General features: G+C 31.4%; 2 protein-coding genes and 1 pseudogene across 6 annotated transcripts; 2 read left to right on the plus strand and 1 right to left on the minus strand.

The window, feature by feature from the left end:
- Nucleotides 1–768: 768 nt before the first annotated feature.
- On the plus strand, nucleotides 769–3,057 carry LOC107413345 (PLASMODESMATA CALLOSE-BINDING PROTEIN 5). Its single transcript, XM_048467439.2, has 7 exons — nucleotides 769–906; nucleotides 1,463–1,494; nucleotides 1,598–1,829; nucleotides 1,978–2,004; nucleotides 2,095–2,129; nucleotides 2,298–2,529; nucleotides 2,862–3,057. The coding sequence occupies exons 1-7, from the start codon at nucleotides 831–833 to the stop codon at nucleotides 2,885–2,887; spliced, it is 660 nt and encodes a 219-aa protein (XP_048323396.2). The 5' UTR covers nucleotides 769–830; the 3' UTR covers nucleotides 2,888–3,057.
- Nucleotides 3,058–5,666: 2,609 nt separating this feature from the next.
- Nucleotides 5,667–9,203, plus strand: LOC107413607 (transcription factor bHLH144). Of its 5 annotated transcripts, none has more exons than XM_048478497.2 (4): nucleotides 5,667–6,238; nucleotides 6,661–6,804; nucleotides 7,006–7,184; nucleotides 7,823–9,203. In XM_048478497.2, exon 4 carries the CDS (start codon nucleotides 8,099–8,101, stop codon nucleotides 8,837–8,839), a length of 741 nt encoding a protein of 246 aa, XP_048334454.1. In that variant the 5' UTR covers nucleotides 5,667–6,238; nucleotides 6,661–6,804; nucleotides 7,006–7,184; nucleotides 7,823–8,098; the 3' UTR covers nucleotides 8,840–9,203. The 5 variants fall into 5 exon arrangements, with proteins under 5 accessions (XP_048334454.1, XP_048334448.1, XP_048334444.1 ...); XM_048478491.2 differs by having other exon boundaries at nucleotides 5,667–5,979; nucleotides 6,950–7,184; XM_048478487.2 differs by having other exon boundaries at nucleotides 5,667–5,979.
- Nucleotides 9,204–15,508: 6,305 nt separating this feature from the next.
- On the minus strand, nucleotides 15,509–21,081 carry LOC112491443 (oxysterol-binding protein-related protein 1C-like; annotated as a pseudogene).

Below are 21,081 nucleotides of genomic sequence, written 5' to 3' on the forward strand. Positions count from 1 at the left end.
TCTAGCTAATTCTGGCATAGAAACTGAAAAACTTTGAAAACTTTTTTGTATTTTCGAAATTTTGACATTCCATGAGCAATCACATTATGGAATATATTCTTTTATTGGTAGTGATAAATAGCATCCTTTCGAGGATAAAAGTAAAAGGCTTAAAAGTGATGATGTGATTTTGGTGCAGGAAATCTCAACAAAGTAGAGGCCCACAGACACAGTTGATTGTTTCCAATTAATTAGAGCAACATTTTGTTGTAAAAAAAATAAAAATAAAAATTAAAGTAACTCTATAAATAATAAAATTAATAATGTCCGGATCTGCATTTATTAAGCATGGGCATGGCTTGCTATAATAGAATCATAAGGGATTAATTACAATGTTATAACAACATGGATAAGTTAATTATCCAATTCTTAGTGCAAGAGGAACAATGTTATAACAACATGGATAAGTTAATTATTTCCAAATATGAGATTTTTTTTTTCAATATTCATAATTTAGTAAAAAAATTTATTAATTGCATGCCAAAAAAAGCTAAACAAAAATTAAAAAAATGAAAAATTAAATGAAAAAATAAAATTTCTTAATTATCTATAAAAGAATTTAATAGGTCCGATCTATCGTATATCTTTTTAATAAATGATAGAATCCAAAGTATGGATTCTATATGTGCTTAAGAATAATAAAAGTAAAACTATGAATAATTTTTCATAAAAATCTTATTTATACTAAATCCTTTCCTATAACCTTCCCTAATCAAGTGGGGACACAATTTTTCCTACTTCATAATGTTATAAGTAACTCATACTGGACCCACCACAAATAATTACTAGATATGATTAACATAATGGATGTGCCTAGATTAACTCTCTCATACCCCATCTTTTTTCTGCTTTCATTCTTTCTCTCAGGTATTTTAAGCACTTGTTAGTTTGTTGTTGGGTCATTGTCTTGTAAATTTTGAACATTGAAGCTTTCAATTGTTTTGGTCTTCTCTGGATTTGCTCCATAATTTCTCTCAAAATGTGAATAGGGTTTGATAATTATATATGCGTGGGGGTAATTAATATATCGAATGAGTAAATTATTGTATATTTGATACATTAGCTGGTCTGTTTAATCAAATAGAATAAAGCATTTCACCAGACAAATGTTCAAATTAAGTGAAGGGTTAGATGTAGCAAGAGTATGTTGAATCAAATCATCAAAAAAAAATTCAAAAATCAAAAGGTTCTTGATCTTTTTTTTTTTTTTTTTTTTTCTTCTTTTACCCAATTATATATCTAAAACTTTCATCATTGGCTTGCAAGTTGCAGTTAATGATATGATATATCAACAAACCTAATGATTTCAGTTTCCTTTTGTAATTTCAATGAGATTTTGGAAAAATTGTTCATATTCTGATTTTAATCTTCATACATGTTACCTGTACTCAAATCTTTACTAATTAAGGCATTTGTTTTTTAGCAGGAAAGATCTCAATGCTTGTGAATGCACAGGTACATAATTTGGAAACCTCAACTAATTTATTGTGTTCAGTAGATAAATGCAATGATCTATACGATCTAATAATGTAAGAATATACATGAATATGTCTGTTAGAGTTGGTGCATAGCAAAGGCATCGGCAAGCCAGGAAAGTCTACAGGAAGATTTGGATTTTGCTTGTCGAGTTGTAGATTGTAGGCCAACTCAGCAAGGAGGTACCTGCCATGAACCAAATAGTCACGTGCACCATGCCTCTTTTGCCATGAACGAGTACTACCAGAGCAGAGGGCGCCATGATTGGGACTGTTATTTTAGCAGAACTGCTCTCATTGCCTTGGCTGATCCAAGTAGGCCATACCCTTTTTGCCTTTTTTTTTTTTTTTTTATAACCTTAATTTGGATATTTGTTAAAGTATCTGACTTGTTATTGTATGTTTCTGAGTTTGTTTCGACAAAATTATATTAATAAAAAAAAGCCTTTTGGATCATTTACAGGCTTTGGAAGCTGCAAGTTCAAGGCTGGTGGGTGATTTTTAATCAAATTAATTACAGATTAAAATTACCAATACAATATATTTTTATAAGTTTAATTTTAATCTGCAAATTTTGTAGGAGGTACAGGAACCCCACCACGGGTGGAAAAACAGGTAATCCAAATGGGATTTCTTCAACTATACATTAACATTTTTTTTCTATTTTCAATCAATTGATTTAATAAATTAATGTTGGCATGTGATGCAAAAACCAAACTATTATCATAAACTTAATAATTAAATATCATTCGTCCACTTCTGTCTTGGGTCATTTATTGGCAGAATACCTGGTGTGTGGCAAAGCCAGGAACGCCAGACAACATGCTGGGGGCCAATATTAAGTATGCATGTGGGAAATTATCAGAGTGCGGTGATATTCTACAACATGGCTCATGCTTCTTCCCCAACACCCTCATCAATCATGCCTCCTTTGTCATGAACCTTTATTACAAGACCCTTGGACATTACACCTGTGATTTTAATGGCACTGGCATCATTGTTATGACAGATCCAAGTAAGCCAAGTTCATTTTAATTACCACACCTGCAAATATATTGGATAATATATATATACCATACAATCAATATACAGTCCCAACTTTCTCATACAGTCTGGTGGTAAGGTGGTTATTTTCTTTGCAGATGTTTAACATATGAAGGTTTCATTTCTAAAATTAAAAAAAAAAAAAAAATTGTATTAGAAACATACCATTATATATTTGCTTTTATAAGTGAAATATTGCATTAACTGGCATCCATTATCTCTTGTATTATATATATATATATATGTATATACATATAATAAATTTTAAGTATATATGTATACATTAAAATTGTTTTTTTGTAGGTTATGGTGAATGCATTTACGTCTGAAGACCCTAAACAAACGAGAGTACTAATTAAATTTGTACTTTCAAGGCAAGGGAAGAAGAAGCTAGTAAATTTTGTGATCATTTTTGCTCCATAATGATCCTGTAGAAGTACTTCGTTTTCTTCCCATGTACTCAAACAAAGATTGGGAATAAAGATATCTATTTGTTATATATTTTACCATGTATATTTTTAATATCTTTTCACATTTTAAAAAATAATAGGACTGAAGTAAACTACAAAATACATTTTGCACATAAAATTCTAAGCTTGCACTGAAAATGTATTTATCTGAAGTTATATTCTTGCTACAAATGAATTGCTCAGTGGCATGCTTTTCATGCGTATTTTTATTGCAATCACAATTTCAAAATGTCATTATGGTCCTATAGAAATGTATATATCATGCTAAAGTTCCTAATAATAAGACAAAATTCAAAAATGGTGAATTTTGGTTATATTTATCGTGCTAGCCTAAAGTCCAATTTGGTTTGTGAACTTTGACTTACTTTCCGATATTAAAGTATGATGTGTATATATATATATATATGTATATATATATTATGTATTTTTGAAATGTTCAACTACGGCTAAATTCTAATTTTGATGAACTTAAACTTTATAACTTCAATTTAATTTCATTACATGAATCATAAAATTTCGATTCTTACAAATTATCGGCCACAAATTATTTATCATATCCTCTGTCATATATATAAAAATAAAGTAAAATTTAGAAGTGAAACTCCACTTTGCCTGAGTGGTACTTTATGGATGTGCTTTTACTAGTGGTGATTATGATTTTCATATACATGGCGCGAATATTTTGTCATTGGTAGCAACAAAAAACTCTATGAAATTGTCACACTAATTTTTTATTTTTTTATTTTTAAAGTAAAACTCTTGTTATTTTTGTGATTAACAAAAAACTTTCTACGACATTTCTTTTCTGGTGGTTTTTTTTTTCTTTCTTTCTTTTTTTTTTTTTTTTTGGGTAGTGGGTGATGAGTTGGTCCATTCGTGTTCATTTATTAAGGAAAGGTCACATTCTCATGCAACTAAAATTAAAAAGATGCAAAGTTTTATTTACATACAAGTTGAAAAAACAAAAAAAAAAAAAAAAAAAAAAGAAAAACAAACAAACAAACAAAAAAAGTTGCAGTGAATCGAAAAATAATAATAAAAGTTGCACCCCCTTAGAGTACAACTTATTTGTATTTAGTAGCAAGAATCATAGTTTTGCCTAATCATTAATTAATGTGATAATTAGTATTAAATTATGCATGATAGCATATTGCACACCTACCAATGATGTGTTACTCACATATTTAACTAAAGAAGTGTATGATGTAGTATGATACACGTAGTATGTGTACTCAACTATTAATGAATTAGTTTATACGGCAAGAAATTGTTCCTAAAATAATAATTATTAATAGTAGTCATTTTCAAATACAGTTCTTTTTCTTTTTTTGGTATTTAATTTTTAAACTTAGTGATGATATACCAATCTTATATATGAATAATTGGAGCAGTAAAAACTACTGTCTCAAAAAATAGCGGCAAAACCACTCCTTCAAGCAAAATTTTTCGAGTTATCAATAAGGAAAAAAGAAGTACTGCTATGCGCATTAACTCATTTGCTAATATTTTAAATACTCCATCCAAAAAAATATATATTTTTGAATACTAATTGATATGAGAAATTATTATTAATTTTTTTTTATAAAATACGAGAGAATGTAACATAATTAAAAAAACAAATTTAATGAAATAATATCATCAATTGATATTAGAGCATGTTCAAGTAACTCTTTAGAGTAAAAAATATATTTTCTATAATAAAAGATATTTTTTTAAAATAAATACTAAAATTTTAAAATATTTTTTTGATTTTTATTTTTTTATAAATTTTAATTATTTTATTTGTATTTTTTTTATATAAGTTATCTATCTTTTAAATAGTATAATAATAGTATAAAAAATATGTTATATTCAATTAAATTTATATGATTTTGAAATAAAAAAAAATTTGAATCTATTTGAAAAATGAAATCAATTTTTTATATTAAAAAATTAAAATAAAAAATTTATTAAATTTTTTTTTAAAATATTATCTTTTTAAAATAAAAATAATAATATATTTAAAAAATTTCTTGAAGATGCTTTTAAAAAAATTAAGAAACAGATTAAAGTATTGATTTCAAATCACACGTCATTGAAATATTATAAAAAACAAAAAAATATCACAACCAATAGGAATATAATTTTATTATTTTCTTAACATTTATTATCTTCTTGACTTATTTTGCATAATTAGTAAACTTTAAGATATAAAGATGTTATATATCTTTTATTAGAAATAAAAGAAATTAGGATTAAAATATAGTGAACAGTAAATAAAAAACAAGAGTGCAATGCAAAACACATGGCTGTCTTGGTAATAAATTAATACCAAAAATGTAAGAAAAATGATAGTGAGTAAAAAAAAATAATAATAATAAAATAAAAAAATAAAAAAAGAAATAGGATTGTGGGGGATTAGGCTAATAACGCTAATAATTAAGGCTAGGCTTTCACACGAGGAGTCACGTCGACGATTCGCATTTCGTCAAACCTCGTGAGGCCCACAGGGGCTCGCACGCGTGCTCAATCCAACGGTCAGCGTCCCATCCGCAATACACGGAAAGCATTTCCAAGGCCCCTTCCCCCAAGTTCCCAATCCAACGGCTACCACTATCCGGGTTTGACTCCTCACTGTCCGAAAGCCCGGCACACATCCCAATAACACCACCCACACAGATCTCCCAAACTCCTCCTCCTTCGGTCTTCCTAAGCAAAATAAATACCCACACTTCCAAACACGCCCTTACTCCATCCTTCTCTTTCTCTTTCTCTTTCTCTTTATCTCTCTCACTCGCTCTCTCTCTCTCTCTCTCTCTCTCTCTACGACAACCAAGTATAGTTTTTAGATCTTTGTTCAGCAGCGCAAATCTAGGGGAATTCTTCAGACAAAAGCCACTCTGCTTCTGAACCTGTTTGTTACTTCCTTGTTAATCTGGGTTTTCTCTGGATCTTTTCTCTGTAAACCCTAGGTTGGGTTCTAATCTAGTATTCGAAATCTTCGTCGAGTTTCTTCGGGCTTCTTTTATTTATTTATTTATTTATTTATTATTATTATTATTATTTTTTGCCTTTTTTAAATTTTGGGTTTTGATTTTATGAGGGATCTGTTAGCTTTAGAAATTTAAAAAAAAAAAAAAAAGAAGACTTAATTTTGGGGATTGGATTCTAGATCTTTTTTTTGGGTTTATTTGCGACGGAGCTTGGGGATTTTTTTTTTTTCTTTTTAAGGTTCGTATCATGAAGCTCTAATCCCTACTCATGGTCTATTTGGTTCTGTGTTTGTTTATGTCTTTATGTGGTTGGTAATTCTTTGATTTTTGTTTTTGTTCTTAATTTAGCATATATATATATATATATATTTTTTTTGGTGCTAATAAAAGTAGTGGATTTAGATACTGATTGCATTATTTTTGAGTTTTTTTAGGGGTCCAATTTCAGGATTATATATGTCTCTTCAGAGGGCTTTTTTTTTTCATCATTATTAATATCCATCAAATTAAAACTGTTTGATTTTTATATTTTTATTTATTTTCGTACAGTCCATATTGATACTAACTGAGTTTGCTTTCTGGGTGTATGTATTCCACTAGCTAGTATGTGGTGCTTTGAGAAGCAAATTGATACTTGGTATTCTCTATAATTTTTTGCAGTAAAAGTTTATCATTTCTCAATCAAAAATTGGAATTGGAAACGTGAATCAAGATGCCTTGGACTTCACCTTGTGTCAACTACAACAGTAAATGCGTTCGTTTGGTGGTGTTTTTTCGCGTCATTCTGTAATTTGATTCATCTCGGTGAGAAAATTTATTCATTGTGATATATTGTTCTTATTTGCTTAATTTAAGATAACTTTACTTAAAGAATTCTGATTTATTATGAATTTCAGTGTTTTTTTCCTTGACATTTCTCATTAATTAAATGTAGCATTCACTTTATCAGGTTGATTGTTGTTGCTCTTTCAAGTCATATTTGAGAATTTATAATTTATACTGCAGCATAGTCTCCATTGGTTTGAAGGAACTTCCGTTTCCTGTTCTTTTAATTTTAACCGGGTGGAGGAGTGAGAATGTGCATTGCTGTAACCTTAAAGAGATATAGAGCTGTTAAAGAAGTTGGAAAGATTAAAATGAGTGTTGGGATCATCGCCTACTACCGACTAATGCAAGTTTGCCAGGTACGGTTTCATTCCGCCTCGTTGTTAGTGGAGTTCCTCAGTTTTGAGTAACATATAATGTCTTGTTCAGTTGTTATTCTCTTTGGCATTCTTGCAAAAATTTTGAAGTCATCATGATGTATTGAAACTATATTTTTTTGATTGTATTAGTATGAGATAGTGCATCAATATTTTTGTCATGTATCTAAAGTTTGTTTTTTGGGTATTTATGTATCTTATAACTCATTTTATGTTTTGGGAAGGAAAAATTAGAAGTATTCTTAATTAACGTGGGAAAGGGAGTGATTTATTTAACAATTAAACCATAGTTATTGTTGTTGTTCACAAACTTTATCCTGCTGTATTCTATTCTTTTATTAACTTTTTGATACTCTAAATTGCTTGTGAAATGTGAAATGTACGTGTTTATTGTCGGTTCTGGTTCTTTCCTCGCAAATAAGAAGTTATGTATTCGAATCAATTTTCATTTCTACGTAGTCATTGGTCAACATGTCTAGTGTATTCAGATTAAAAAGGTCCATGTGTAGTTTTCTTTCTTTTTTTTTTTTTTTGGCTCTTTTTTACCGTTTTGAAGTTTGTCCAAATGTGAAGATATTGGTTGTCTTGCTGATAATTTCTTTTCCCTTGATATTTCGTAGGCTGAGTACTTCCGTCAGTTGCTTAAACCTGTTACGTAGTCAGGTATTAAACGACCATCAAACATCGGGATTTGGGTTGGACTGCCCTCATTGTTTCCATACATAAAAAGGCAGTTATAGTATTTGCTTTCCTGTCTCACAATGGCAATACGTTGATTAGCTGCACGGTCTTTTCATCAGTTCACGAACCTTTATCCTGTTGAAGATCAAATAATTGTTTGCTCGAAAGCTGAAAACTCAATCTGTTTTGCTTTCCATTTGTTAGTAGGATTTCTGATGCAGAGTGACCACCAATTTTACCCCAGAAAGGAACCTCCCCTTGTAAATCAAGTGGGTAATAATTACATGCATGTTCCAGTTGCATCTGCCTTTGGTGCAGTTTTACCTCCAGGTTCAAAGCATTTGAAACCTTTTCATGATGTTGAATTGCAGTCCTCTGAGGTTTGCCCAAAGAATTTCATTATTTTTGATCAGACTGATCATCATAGTCAGATCATGTACAACCCTGCAATGGCCCATAGATTTAATACTCCTGGTTTAAACATCCATTCAACTTATTTCCATGATAACTTTGGAGGAAAAGAGATAAATGATGTTACAGAAATGTCATCACCTCTGGAAGAGGATTCAGATGACATTGATGCATTGTTGAGCTCAGAAGAAGATGAGGAAGAGGAAGAGGAAGAACAAGCAGAATATGACGAGGAAGAGGTAAGTACGGCACGCACTTATGGCAATTATGGGAGCTCGTCCCCTGAATCTTGTTCCACTTATGGTTCGAAGGCTAGGAAGAATAGGGCATCTTCTTCGGTTCAGAAATCTTCTGGAAACAGTGGTAGCAGCTGCAATAGTGAAAGGAAACGACAGAGAGTGAAGAAGATGGTGAGAGCACTTCGAGGTATTGTACCTGGTGGCAACCAAATGAATTCTGTTACTGTTCTCGATGAAGCTGTTCGTTACTTAAAGTCTCTTAAGGTTGAAGTTCAGAAGCTTGGAGTCGGGAATTTGAAGAATTAGGCTTCAAACTTACGTAATGGCAATAAGCAAACAGTACTCTTAATATCGTGTCTCAGTTATTGGTGTATTAAATTCTCTCTGGTCCGGCTTGGTGCTTGCTGTTACTTAGCACTCAGTATTTACTTCAGAAATATCCATGTCCAAGGGGTCTGCAGATCTGAGACGAAAATATATCTTGGACTCTTGAAATATGTATCGCAACCTTTACTTTTTATGTTTATGATGTAGGAAAGTAGAGTTGGAGTGGAGGAGTTGATATGTAACAATATAATATTGCACTCCCTTCTACAATTGCTGTATAACTATGTTCTTTGCTTTCTGGAATGATTTATAAATTTCTGCGGTCCGTTTTCGTTTCAGGTTACATCCAGATGGTATTTTTAAAATGTAGTTATAATTCTGTTGAACATGAAATCCCATTATACATGGTTCTATTGTATATTTCATTTTCATTCATGAGTTGAAAATCCAGAGACGAAACACCATAATGGTGATGCATAGATGGGTGCGTTGTCTCTGACGACCTTAGCCTCTGTAGACCCAATATGAAGTGGTATTGGTGGCATGTTATGTATGTAGTAATATTTGTTAATATATGGTGGGAGATCCAGATTGCTGTGGCTTTTTAATCTTTTGAAAGGATGAGTTAGGTACTGCTACTTTATGTGAGCATGACTCTTCTGAAATCTCTGTCACTGTCTTTGGCATCTTTTGTTATAATGTTTCAGTGCTGGAAATGTAGGGACATTGGGGATTATTGACATGCATGGGTGGTGCTTTTCGCCCCCCCCTCCCCCATTTCATGCCATTTTAAGCCCCCAATGGGCGGTGCTGTTAGTGGCGCACCACCTAAGAGACATTTATTTTTATTTTTATATTATTATTATTATTACTACTTGCCCAGTTTACCTGCTACTCTGCCAGTGCCATTTGTATTTGTTCTTTCAATTAGGTCCCACTTTGGGTTCGACTTGGTCAAGTTGGATGCCTTTCGTTTTCCTGTTACCCCGACACATTTCGTGCTTTCTGGTCAATATCCTGTGTGACACAGTTCCTTCCATTTCAACCTCAATTCTGTGGCAAAAAATATTTAGATATTGCTTTAGCTAATATAGATTAAAGAAAAATCGCGTTAGATGTTGCTTGCTTATTTATTTCCACTATGTTTTTACAATTTTTAGATGTATGTTTTAGCATGATCAGTATTTTTATTTTTATTTTTATTTTTTTTCTCTCTCTCTCTCTATAAGTTTTCCGTTCGTCAATTGTTAATGTTAAAAATGATCGTTTTATAAGTTAACGTTAATTAGATGAAAAGAAGTAAAAGCATTCAAATTTCTCTAGCGAATATGTGGTTCTTTAATCCATAGTTTAGACACATTTAAGGTTTTGTTGAATCAATATTGTGTCAAATGAGGAATTATTCTTCATCATCTCAAAATTTTTTTAGACGTTTTAGCATCTCAACATTGTTACAAAGGATGGGATTAATCCCTCCACAACAAAGTTAGAGAGAAAAAGAAAACAGAAGGAAAAAAAAAAAAAAAATCCAACAACACAGGAAGGGATTAAAAAGAAGTTGATATTAGAGTTTGTATAGAATTGATCGTTACTTTTAATTTGTAAAAGAGTATATCCTTATTTTATATGATTAAATTATCTGTAAATTATGGTTGGATTTACATTTTACACTTTATTTATTTATTTATTTTTTTGAATTTTCCATCAAAATGTACAAGAAAAGAACATTAGCTCGGGCACATAGTCTGTCATCGATTAGTAGACAATTATGGTAAAATGTATGGATGTGACAGAAATTTATTAAGTGATGAAGTAATATGATGATTATGGTACATATGAGAATAAAAAGTACAAAATGAATGATAATCAGAGGTAAAATATAGTTTAACCTTTGTAAAATGATAACATTTGCGCTATAAATCTTTAACTTTTACAGAAAATGAACGTCAAAGAGAAATTGAACTGAACTGTTATCTGCCTTTACCACCACGAGTTTATTGGGAAGTCTAAAAATTGAAGTGGTAGGAGCTTTTCCTTTTCCAGTCAACAAATTGGAATCGTTTTTTATGCATAATCATTGCGAACTAGTGAAATTAATTTGGTAACTGGACGTTTGGTTCAACTAAACAGATACTTTGAGAGGGTGCAAAAGAATATAATTCTATTTATATGCATCCACAATTATTCTCTCCAATTGAAGCAGAAAAGAAAGTCACTCTTTTTTTATTTTTTATTTCTTATTAATTTTATCGGAAATAATGTGAAGCCTTAAGTAACTAATTTCTTCACCTGGTGATGGAACGACAATAAAGACTTTGTAAAAACGAGTGGATTTCTTTTGTTAGCCCCAAAAAAAAAGGAAAAAAAAAAAAAAAAAGAGTGGATTTCTTTATCAAGTGACATGCTATCAAAAAATAAAAAAATAAAAAAAATCTACGTAATAATTTCATTCATTTTTTGATGATTAGTTAAACATATATTTGACTGAGTTATAAGAGCACGTCTCTTTTGTAATGCAGCCGTTCGAGTATTTTTCTGAAAATGGGACAAACAATTTGTGAAGAAAATCAGAAAGGTCTCTCCAACGAAGAGTAATTTGAATTAAGATTTTAGATGTGGCAGGAGATTGATTATCAGACACCTTAATTTGATATATATAATACACTTTACAAATTCAAAGTTTGAACTTTGATTTTAATGAAATTTTTTCCTTCTATAATTGTAATGAGTTTAATGTTGTCCAAAAAACACCTTAATTTGTTACTTTCTAGTTACAAACATTGTTGTTTATAATATTTATTATTTTTTGGTAGAGTGGAACACAATATATTATCCGTTGACTTTTGGAAGTTGCACATAACCCACTCCACAATTATTATTATTTTTCTTTTTTATTTATTTTCTAAGGGGGTCGGTTTGTCAACCAGCATGAATGCCTGTGTTTGAAAAACAGACAAAAGATATGATGAAGTGGGAGGATTAGACAATTAGACCCCAACAATAGAGGATTTTGTTTTTATGTTATTAATTAACTGTACTCGATCTTTCAACAAGTTTGGTAAGATGAGCAACTTAAAAATGTCAACTCTATCTTACAATTAATAAAGTTTTTTTTTTTTAATTAAAAAAATGATTTTGGTAGCGTCTCTCTGATTTTCGAAATGATGAAACATGGTTCGTATCATTGGCGTGTGGTTTGGTTGCGTAATGATATCAATTTTGGTTTGCCCACATGAACATGATCTTCACAATCATGCAGCAGAATATTGCTGATCTTTACATTGAACTAAAAAGTTGGTAACAAACATATATTTTGCAAATTAAAGCAATGCATTTATACATGACCAATCTATTATACCAATTAATCGGTGATAAGGGACGCAATCATATGGTTTTTCTGAAAGTATGTACAGAAATTAAATCTACCATACTTGCACCCTCATATATTAAATTCTGTTATATTTAGTATTGTCTTCCATTTTATATGGGATGTTTTTATCTGATTGTATGTAATTAAAAATAAAACATTTTATGAATTATATATATTTAGATATCAAATATAATAAATTGTTATGTTGATTTTGATAAATAATACTATAATATGGATATATAAGTCAACATTTTAAAATTAATTTTAAAAGATAAATCCAATCTAGCTTAGCAAATAAAAAAAAATCAATAGCAATAATAAGAAACAAATTCTTCGTAGAGCTGCACGCCTCTATGTACGAGTTAATTATGATTTATGTCGTTCTTTGCATGCAAGCCATCCATTTCATAAACTTGGGTACTAATTGTCCAAAAGAAATGAGAACTGAGAGCCATCAATCGCAATGGATTAGCAAAAGGATATGGGTTATTGGTATTTACTTTATTTTATCATCAATCTGGTTTTCTTTTTAGCACCCCTCTATATTAATGGTCATATAGAAATGGGAAATTTGGCCCAATATCTCTTTTAAAAGGGCTATGATGATATATACTTTTTCATTGGTCATTTTTTTTTTTTGGCCCTTTAATATCCATTACATCCTTAAAAAAATTTTAAAAGATCTGTATATCTTTTATTTTAGATTTAATATAAGGAAACCTTTTGTGGCTCTTCCGATTTGGCTTCTGAGTTCTCATCAAAAACCAATGCTGAGATTTGAAAGAGGACCAAATCTAAAGACAACAAGTTTGAGTTCGAAGAAAGCAATGCTCAGATCTTTAGGCTAATGCTCGACAATGCCCATCTTCAATCCCGCCTTTATTTCTATAAATATCAGAATACTTTTACCTTCTCACTTGTGGTTGTTTCTTCTCTGCTGCTACAGAAATACTTAAATGGTGGATTAGAAGACTTTGGGTCTTTAGCAAATGGTGGTTTTGTTCCGATTCTACTAGGATTTGTGGGTGTTTTTAAGTTTCTGACGTTGCTCGCCAAGGTTTCTTTTGAAAAATTAGCGTCAAGGAAACCAGAGAAGCCGTGAATAGAATTACCAAAAATTCTGAAAACGTTATCATATTGGCAAAAAAATTTGATTATCGTAAGGCCTTCAGTAATTACCAATGAAACATATGGTAATAAATTTGTCCTTGCTAGAAAAATTACCGTAGATTTCATCGGTAATTACCAAAAACCTTGTGGTAATCACATTTTACCAATTTTTTGGCCCCCACAAGTCCCCTAATATGTGTTAAATGCAACAACACACAAAATATACTTTCTTCTATGATCCTAAAGAGAAAAAACCCCAAAAGTTCTGAAAAAGTTCTCAAATGGGCACAAAAATTTGATTACCTAGGGCCTTCAGTAATTACCGATGAAACCTACGATAATCAATTTGTAATTACTGGAAAAATTACAGTAGGTTTCATCGGTAATTATTGAAACCCCTATAGTTATCACATTTTACCAATTTTTTGGCCTCTACAAGTCCCCTAATGTGTGTTAAATGCAACAACATGCAAAATATACATTCTTCAATGATCCTAAGGAGAAAAAATCCCAAAAATTCTGAAAAAATTGTCAAATTACCAAAAAAAATTTATTACCGTAGAGTCTTCGGTAATTACCAATGCAACTTACGGTAATCAATTTGTCCTTGCTGGAAAAATTACCGTAGGTTTTATCGGTAATTACTGAAACCCCTGTGGTAATCACATTTTATCAATTTTTTGGCGCCCATAAGTCCCTTAATGTGTGTTAAATTTAACAACATGTAAAATATACTTTCTTCAATGATCCTAAAGAGAAAAAATCCCAAAAGTTCTGAAAAAGTTCTTAGATGGGCACAAAAATTTGATTACTATAGGGCCTTCGGTAATTACCGATGAAACCTACGATAATCAATTTGTAGTTGCTAGAAAAATTACCGTAGGTTTTATCGGTAATTACCGAAACCTCTATGGTTATCACATTTTACCAATTTTTTGGCCCCCACAAGTTCCCTAATGTGTGTTAAATGCAACAACATGCAAAATATGCTTTCTTCAATGATCCTAAAGAGAAAAAATCCCAAAATTTCTAAAAAAATTTCTTAAATTGGCACAAAAATTTGATTACCGTAGGGCCTTCGGTAATTATCGATGAAACCTACGGTAATCAATTTATCCTTGCTTGAAAAATTACCTTAGATTTCATCAGTAATTACTGAAACCCCTATGGTAATCACATTTTACCAATTTTTTGGTCCCCACAAGTCCCCTAATGTGTGTTAAATACAATAACATGCAAAATATATATTTTTCAATGATCCTAAAGAGAAAAAACCTCAAAAGTTATGAAAAAGTTCTCAAATGGGAGCAAAAATTTGATTACCGTAGAACCTTCGGTAATTACCAATGAAACCTATGGTAATCAATTTGTAGTTACTAGAAAAATTACTGTAGGTTTCATCAGTAATTACCAAAGCCCCTATGGTTATCACATTTTACCAATTTTTAAACCCCCACAAGTCCCCTAATGTGTGTTAAATGCAACAACATACAAAATATTTTCCACTTTATTTGACAGTTAATGAGAAATGAGGGTAGATGAGAAATGGAAGATGGTTCCATTTATTCGACACTTTCAAATCCATTTATTTAAATATTTTCCACAACTGCACAATTAATTCCTTCCTGACTACTCTCTTTTAAACATACTACCATGGAGCCGCATTTTAAAAGAGATTGGAAGAAGCTTTCAAGCTGGAAATAGTCTCCAATTTAAAACTAACTAAATTTCAATGCATACCATTCAAACAAGTTCAAATGGTCTCAAACTAGAAAGTCAATATTTGAGAACTCAATTACCATCCATTTAAATTCTCATCCTTCTTATTTCTTTCTTTTCCACATCTCAAACAATATGGAGAATTTAATAATGAAATTGGATCCTTACACTTCATCTTGACATGAAAATCATGTAGAAAAACTAAAAACTAAATCTGAATTAGCAAGAAAAAAATGTACAAGTGTTTTATGAATAAAATCTAGAGAATATTACAACTCCTACACAAAGCTCTGTTGATATCAATCCTAATTTGACCCAAAGTTCCCCATCAATGTTAAAATCTCAAACATCAACTGGCACCACAATTAGTATAATGCCAAACTTTAATGACAGCATTAAAAGCATACGGGGCACCTCCACTATAACGGAGATTGATTTGATACCTGGATGAAATCAAACGAAATATCTGCGGTTAGTTACAATATTTAGCATACAAGTTTCAAAGAAAATAATTAAATACCTAGAATATCCATAAAGAAGTATAAAGGTTCAAATCTAACAATTGAGGCAATAGCTCATACCCAGTAATAATAGAGGAAAGTAGTAAAACACACTTGCCTTCATGAACATTAAGGTAAGACCCAATTCTGTGGCCTGTACCATGCCGATAATCAAGACCATTTTTCTATAGTGGAACTCAAGCAAGAATGTCTAGGGCATTACCTGTAGGAAAATGAACATGTACCTTCCTATCACACAATCTTACAAGAATATAGTCAATACATTTCACTTAAAATGAAATATATAATTTAAAAAATAAAATAAAATACCGTTGGTTCCATTAGGAAATTGAGCATTCCCAAGTGCAATATGACCCTTGAGGACCTGCAAAATGAAGCAAACAAAATTACTTTACAAGACTTGAAAAAATATAATAATAATAATGATAATAAAAAGGAAAAATAAAATAGATTATCACTTACTGCAGTATAGCATGCTTTAAATAGATTAGCACTTACTGCAGTATAACGTTTTCAACTATATCACTTTTTAACAAGAACATTTGAAAGTAGTTGATAAAGTAGGAATTAACATATCCATGTCAAAGTTCATTTTAAAAGTGGAAAACCCTTTATTTCTCTTGATATATTGGAATTTGTTATGCATAGAATGCCATGCTAGCTTTTGAAAGTGGTTGCTAAAGTAGGAATTAGCATATCCATGTCAAAGTTCATTTGAAATTGGAAAACACTTTATTTATCTTTATATGGTGAAATTTGCCATGCTTGCTTCAGAAGCAGGTTGTGCCCATGCAATACAACTTAAGAACCATTACCACTCATGTGCATAAATGACAATGTCAGAGATACCTCTTTTGAAGTTCACAGATATCATATAGAATTTTCAACCATTACCACTTATTATCATATAGAATTTTCATTTGAAGTTCACAGTACCTTTTTTACTGTACGAAAACTCTCCAGCTTATCGCTTGCAGTCACCTCTGTCAGTTTAAGTGTTTGCCTGCAACCATTGCATCACTATTTGATTAGTGTGTATTGAAACTGCACAAGCAGAGCATTGCATGCAGACACCTAGAAATATACACAAGCTGTGTACTGACAGGTTGTCTAATATGGTTTATGTCCTTTTATATTCCTCTTTCAAGTAATATTTAGGCCACAATACATCTCAACTAGTATTTCAATCAAATGTTAGATGTTGCATAACAACCTAAAAAAACAAAAAAACAAAAAATGACAATTGCTTTTTCTTAAGTCACTTCATCTCCCTCCAAGAAGTAACCAGAAACCCCATATATCTCCTGCATCTATATATGCACTAAAAGCCTAGACATCTTATTTATTTATTTACTTATTTTTTAGTTTTATTGTATTCATAAAAAGCTTTTCCTCCAAAAAGGGTATATTGACTACTTGTCCAAGAAATAAACAGATGCACAAGTTTCACGGACTACCTGCTTATCCAACCAGACAAGATATTGCACCACTACAACGCCATCTCGAATGTGTGCTTTTTTCAAACCTTCCAACTCCACTGGGTTCTAAGTTTTTAAATTATCAATTGTAAATAAAATAAGGAAAAATCAAAATTCAAACCAAATAAATTGATTGCAAAAAATTTATTCATTCTAAGATATCAAATTGCAAACAGAAAATTAAATGTGACATGTTTTTACTGGAAAATGAACAAAAGTCAAATCCTTGGATAAAATCATAGGTTTAATTATATCAAGTTTTTAAACATTTTAAATTTCCTTGTTATAAAGGGTTGTCTGACTATTTGAGGGCTATCTCCAATTTGTGTTGCCACCTTGTCTTTTAAAAGGCAAGGTATAAAGTTCAATACAGCATCTAGGATAAGAAGTAACCATCCCTTGAAAAGAACAAACTTGCAAGAACTGCTAAATTTAAAAATAACTTCTTGTCTTCTACATTTTGTCTAAGAAATATGAAATGGACATTTTACATATTACATCTTGACATATGTCCAACTGTACGCACCAATCAAAATATGTATCTTAAATATGAACAGAAATTCATGACAAGAAATGCACGGTCAAGTTTAACATACCTATCAAACATGCTCTATAGTATGCACCAATTTAAGGTCCACTCAAGGGTTTTAGTCAATATCAAACGATGGCGATTTCCACATATGCTTTTCTGGTTTCCCCAGCCGAAGTAGTATTTCTGGTTTCCTAGAAGCCAACTTACTCTCAAGCTGCAAAGAAAACATAATAATTAATATGTTGTTATGTACCTCGGGATACAAGCTTCAAGAAATTATAACTTAAATTATTACTTAAATGAATAATTTAACAACAACGGTTACTTAAATGTATGTTACCTGTGGCGAGGGATAAAAAGTTGTAGCAGTCAATGTCTAGATACCTTTGATCAGGCCTGAGCCTCAAATCTATAGGGGACAACTTTTCCTGCAACTAAAATCAAGATTAAGAAGTCCTCATCCACTCACACAATAGTAAAATTAAAAGCACTTGAGTGATTTTATTTTGTTTGCATGTCCTAAAATCTCTTGTCATCAATTCATGTCCATGCTAAAAATGCAATTGGGAAAAAGAGAAAAAGAAAGAAAAAATGTTGCAGTGCAGTGTTTCAAACCAAGGCATTAAGTAATAGTAATGAAGTCATCGAAACTACCTTTAATCCAAGGGTAAGTTCATTCATGGTGATGGCAAAGTGTAGCAAGTTATATCTTGGAGGAAACTGGGGTGGTTTGTTCCTCTTCCAAAGCAACTGGGCATCAGGTCAAGACTCCTATCCTTTTCCCTTCCCAGAACAATTTCCATCCACATAATGCATGCTCTCATCCCATTTTCCAAATAGTATTGCTATCGTTTTTCCATTTCTATCTTGAACTAAACCATGTACCTAATCGAAAAAGAAAACAACAATAATTTTAAAAGAACAATCCTTAAGCTTGTTAACAATATTATAGTACTTATTAACAGAATCTATACCCTCAATCCATTCTGTTCACCCAAAAATAGAATCCTTTAGTTTGATGTATTTATTTAAAAAAAAAAAAAACGGCTTTCTTCTAAAAGCAAAATAAAACCAAAGGGGTAAAAAAATTATTCATGCTCCGCCTCTCATAATCCATACATATTGTTCTTGCAGACAACTTCAACTCCCATAAACGATTAACTAAAAAAAATATATGTTGCTGTCAACTCCAACCCCTTTGGAGGATTCGAAGTTGGTATCATCATATTCAGAAACTAAAGGAATTATATATCCAATATAATGGGATTACAAGCTGTCTAGACTTTATTATATATTAGGCTTTCAAAAAAATAAAATAAAATAACTCCTTCATCAACAAATATGGAGAGAGATTTCAATAATTTGATAGCCTCCACCTAGTCTAATTTCAGTCAAATTAAATTAAAGTTATTAAACAACATAATTATATCTCATTCCACAAAGAAACAAACCAAACAATTGAAGAAGCTATGCCAAATTACATTCCTAGAGAAAAAAATTGCCATGCTTTTTTTCAGTCATCCAAGAAGACCTCCAAGTATCCATATAAAACTATATGCAAGTAAAACATTTGAAAATTAAAAGATAAAGAAAGAATACCTGGTGAGGATTTTGGTCAATGATAGATTGCTCCTTGAATTTCAGCTTGCAAGAATAGTTATGATTCCCCTGTATACGCATTGTACCACAGTGGTCACAATAGAGCTTTCCCAATATAAGGTTGTTAATAGATGTTGTAACCTGGCAGAAAAAAGAACAGAAACACAACAAAGAATAAATAATATAAAAAATATTTCTTTTTAACAAAAAAAAAAAGGAATATTAGTCGAATCATTAGTCATTACCTTACTCCATTGAAAAAATTCTCTGTCGTCATATTCCACCATTAAAAGAACAACATGATCAAGCTAAATTAAGTGACCCTAAAATTTACTCTTCAAATTGCTATCACCCCAAAATTTCCATCCTTTACCCTCACAGTGGCAAGCAACAATCATTGGATGATGACTGACCTGACACCAAAAAGATGAAGAATATTCAGTATGTATGCACAAGGTTTTGAATGTCTAGAGTCTGTTAAAGGAAGTATACAAGATAGATTAAACCTAGGTACCATTTGTTCTTCCTCCTTTCCTCCCTCACAATCAGTACTTACAGGGCTACTTTCTATAGAGGATTACGCTAAATTTAGCTATTGCCAACTATATATTCTACACTATTTTGGCTGAGGTAGTCATCTTTAGGTGAAAATAATTACTGGTCTTAATATCATAAACATAAGCATGAACTTCCTTTTCTCTCCCAATAACTCCTATTGCTCTCTCCAAAATTTATAAAGCTATCCTTTTTATTGTCACTGCAGCACATACCATAATAATGTCATCAATTTTCCTTTACAAATTATGTATGGTAATGCTTGAGTGCGATATATGCATTTATGTTTAAGATGAAATATGCATACCACATTGTGTCTAGCTTTTAAATACAAATGATTTATATAAAACTAGCCAAAGTGCTCCTAATATGAAATTTGTTTGAAGATGAACTGTAGGTTAGCGTTTGAAGGCTCACCAAACCTCCTTTTATAAGGAATCCTATTGGACTGAGCTTCAAATCACAGTTTCTCCTATTTCCATGCCCTAACAAAAAAAAAAAAAAAAATTGCATGGGTTTTGAAAATTTTTTGAAGCAATACCCGATTCAAGTGAGAAATTGATGAGAAATTATAGGAGATACCCGGGGACAATATAGGTTGAAATTACCATGGTTCAGACAAAATGTTAGAAACAAAAGAGAAAAGAAGAACAGGAAAGACAAAAAATGGGGAGGGAAACGAAAAGTTATAATGTGTATTTTTTTTTATGAAATGAAAACTCACCCGAAATGCTTCTTTTGTGTTGGAATTTCGATCGTGCCCTCACTTTGGTCCGTAAGCGAAAGCACAATGGTGTTCTCCATCAGGTTTTCGCCACATAACCACTGCTAATATTCCGAAAAGCACGAACCTTCTCGAATCCTCAATCGGCGACTTGAGGTGGCTTCTCTGCCTCCGATCGCTAGGAACGATCTGATTCTCTCTCACTTTCTCTTCCTCTTTTCTTCGTGCTCTGTCCAGGTTAGAGAAAAAATGGAATACGTCTCATTAGTTTTTCCTTTTCTTTTATATTTGAAAAGGGTAATCTACGAATATTGAAAAATTGAAGGGCAAAACAAAAACATTTGAGATGAGAAAGACAAATATCCTTATAGCCCTTTAAAAAAGGATATTAGATCAAATTCCCCTATTGAAATCTCTCTTCCTCAAGCAAATAGCAAATTTCTAGTACTCCCACAAATACATGATTGGGAGTTTGTATTTACTCTTGGGCCTTACTCTTTGATCCCCTCTTTATAATGTTGGGTAGTCCAACAAAACCCAAAACCAAATCCAACCTCCAAAATTTAGGCCCAAGACTAAGACTGGTTTGAAAAGTCCATAACATCTGGCCCAT

The sequence above is a fragment of the Ziziphus jujuba genome, chromosome 1, assembly GCF_031755915.1.
Source record: "Ziziphus jujuba cultivar Dongzao chromosome 1, ASM3175591v1".
NCBI lineage: Eukaryota > Viridiplantae > Streptophyta > Magnoliopsida > Rosales > Rhamnaceae > Ziziphus > Ziziphus jujuba.

Coding starts and splice junctions, on each gene's coding strand:
- LOC107413345 (XM_048467439.2), top strand. CDS start 831: ATGATTAACATAATGGATGTGCCTAGATTAACTCTCTCATACCCCATC. Junction 907..1,462: donor GCTTTCATTCTTTCTCTCAG/GTATTTTAAGCA, acceptor TTTGTTTTTTAG/CAGGAAAGATCTCAATGCTT. Junction 2,130..2,297: donor CACCACGGGTGGAAAAACAG/GTAATCCAAATG, acceptor ATTTATTGGCAG/AATACCTGGTGTGTGGCAAA.
- LOC107413607 (XM_048478497.2), top strand. CDS start 8,099: ATGCAGAGTGACCACCAATTTTACCCCAGAAAGGAACCTCCCCTTGTA.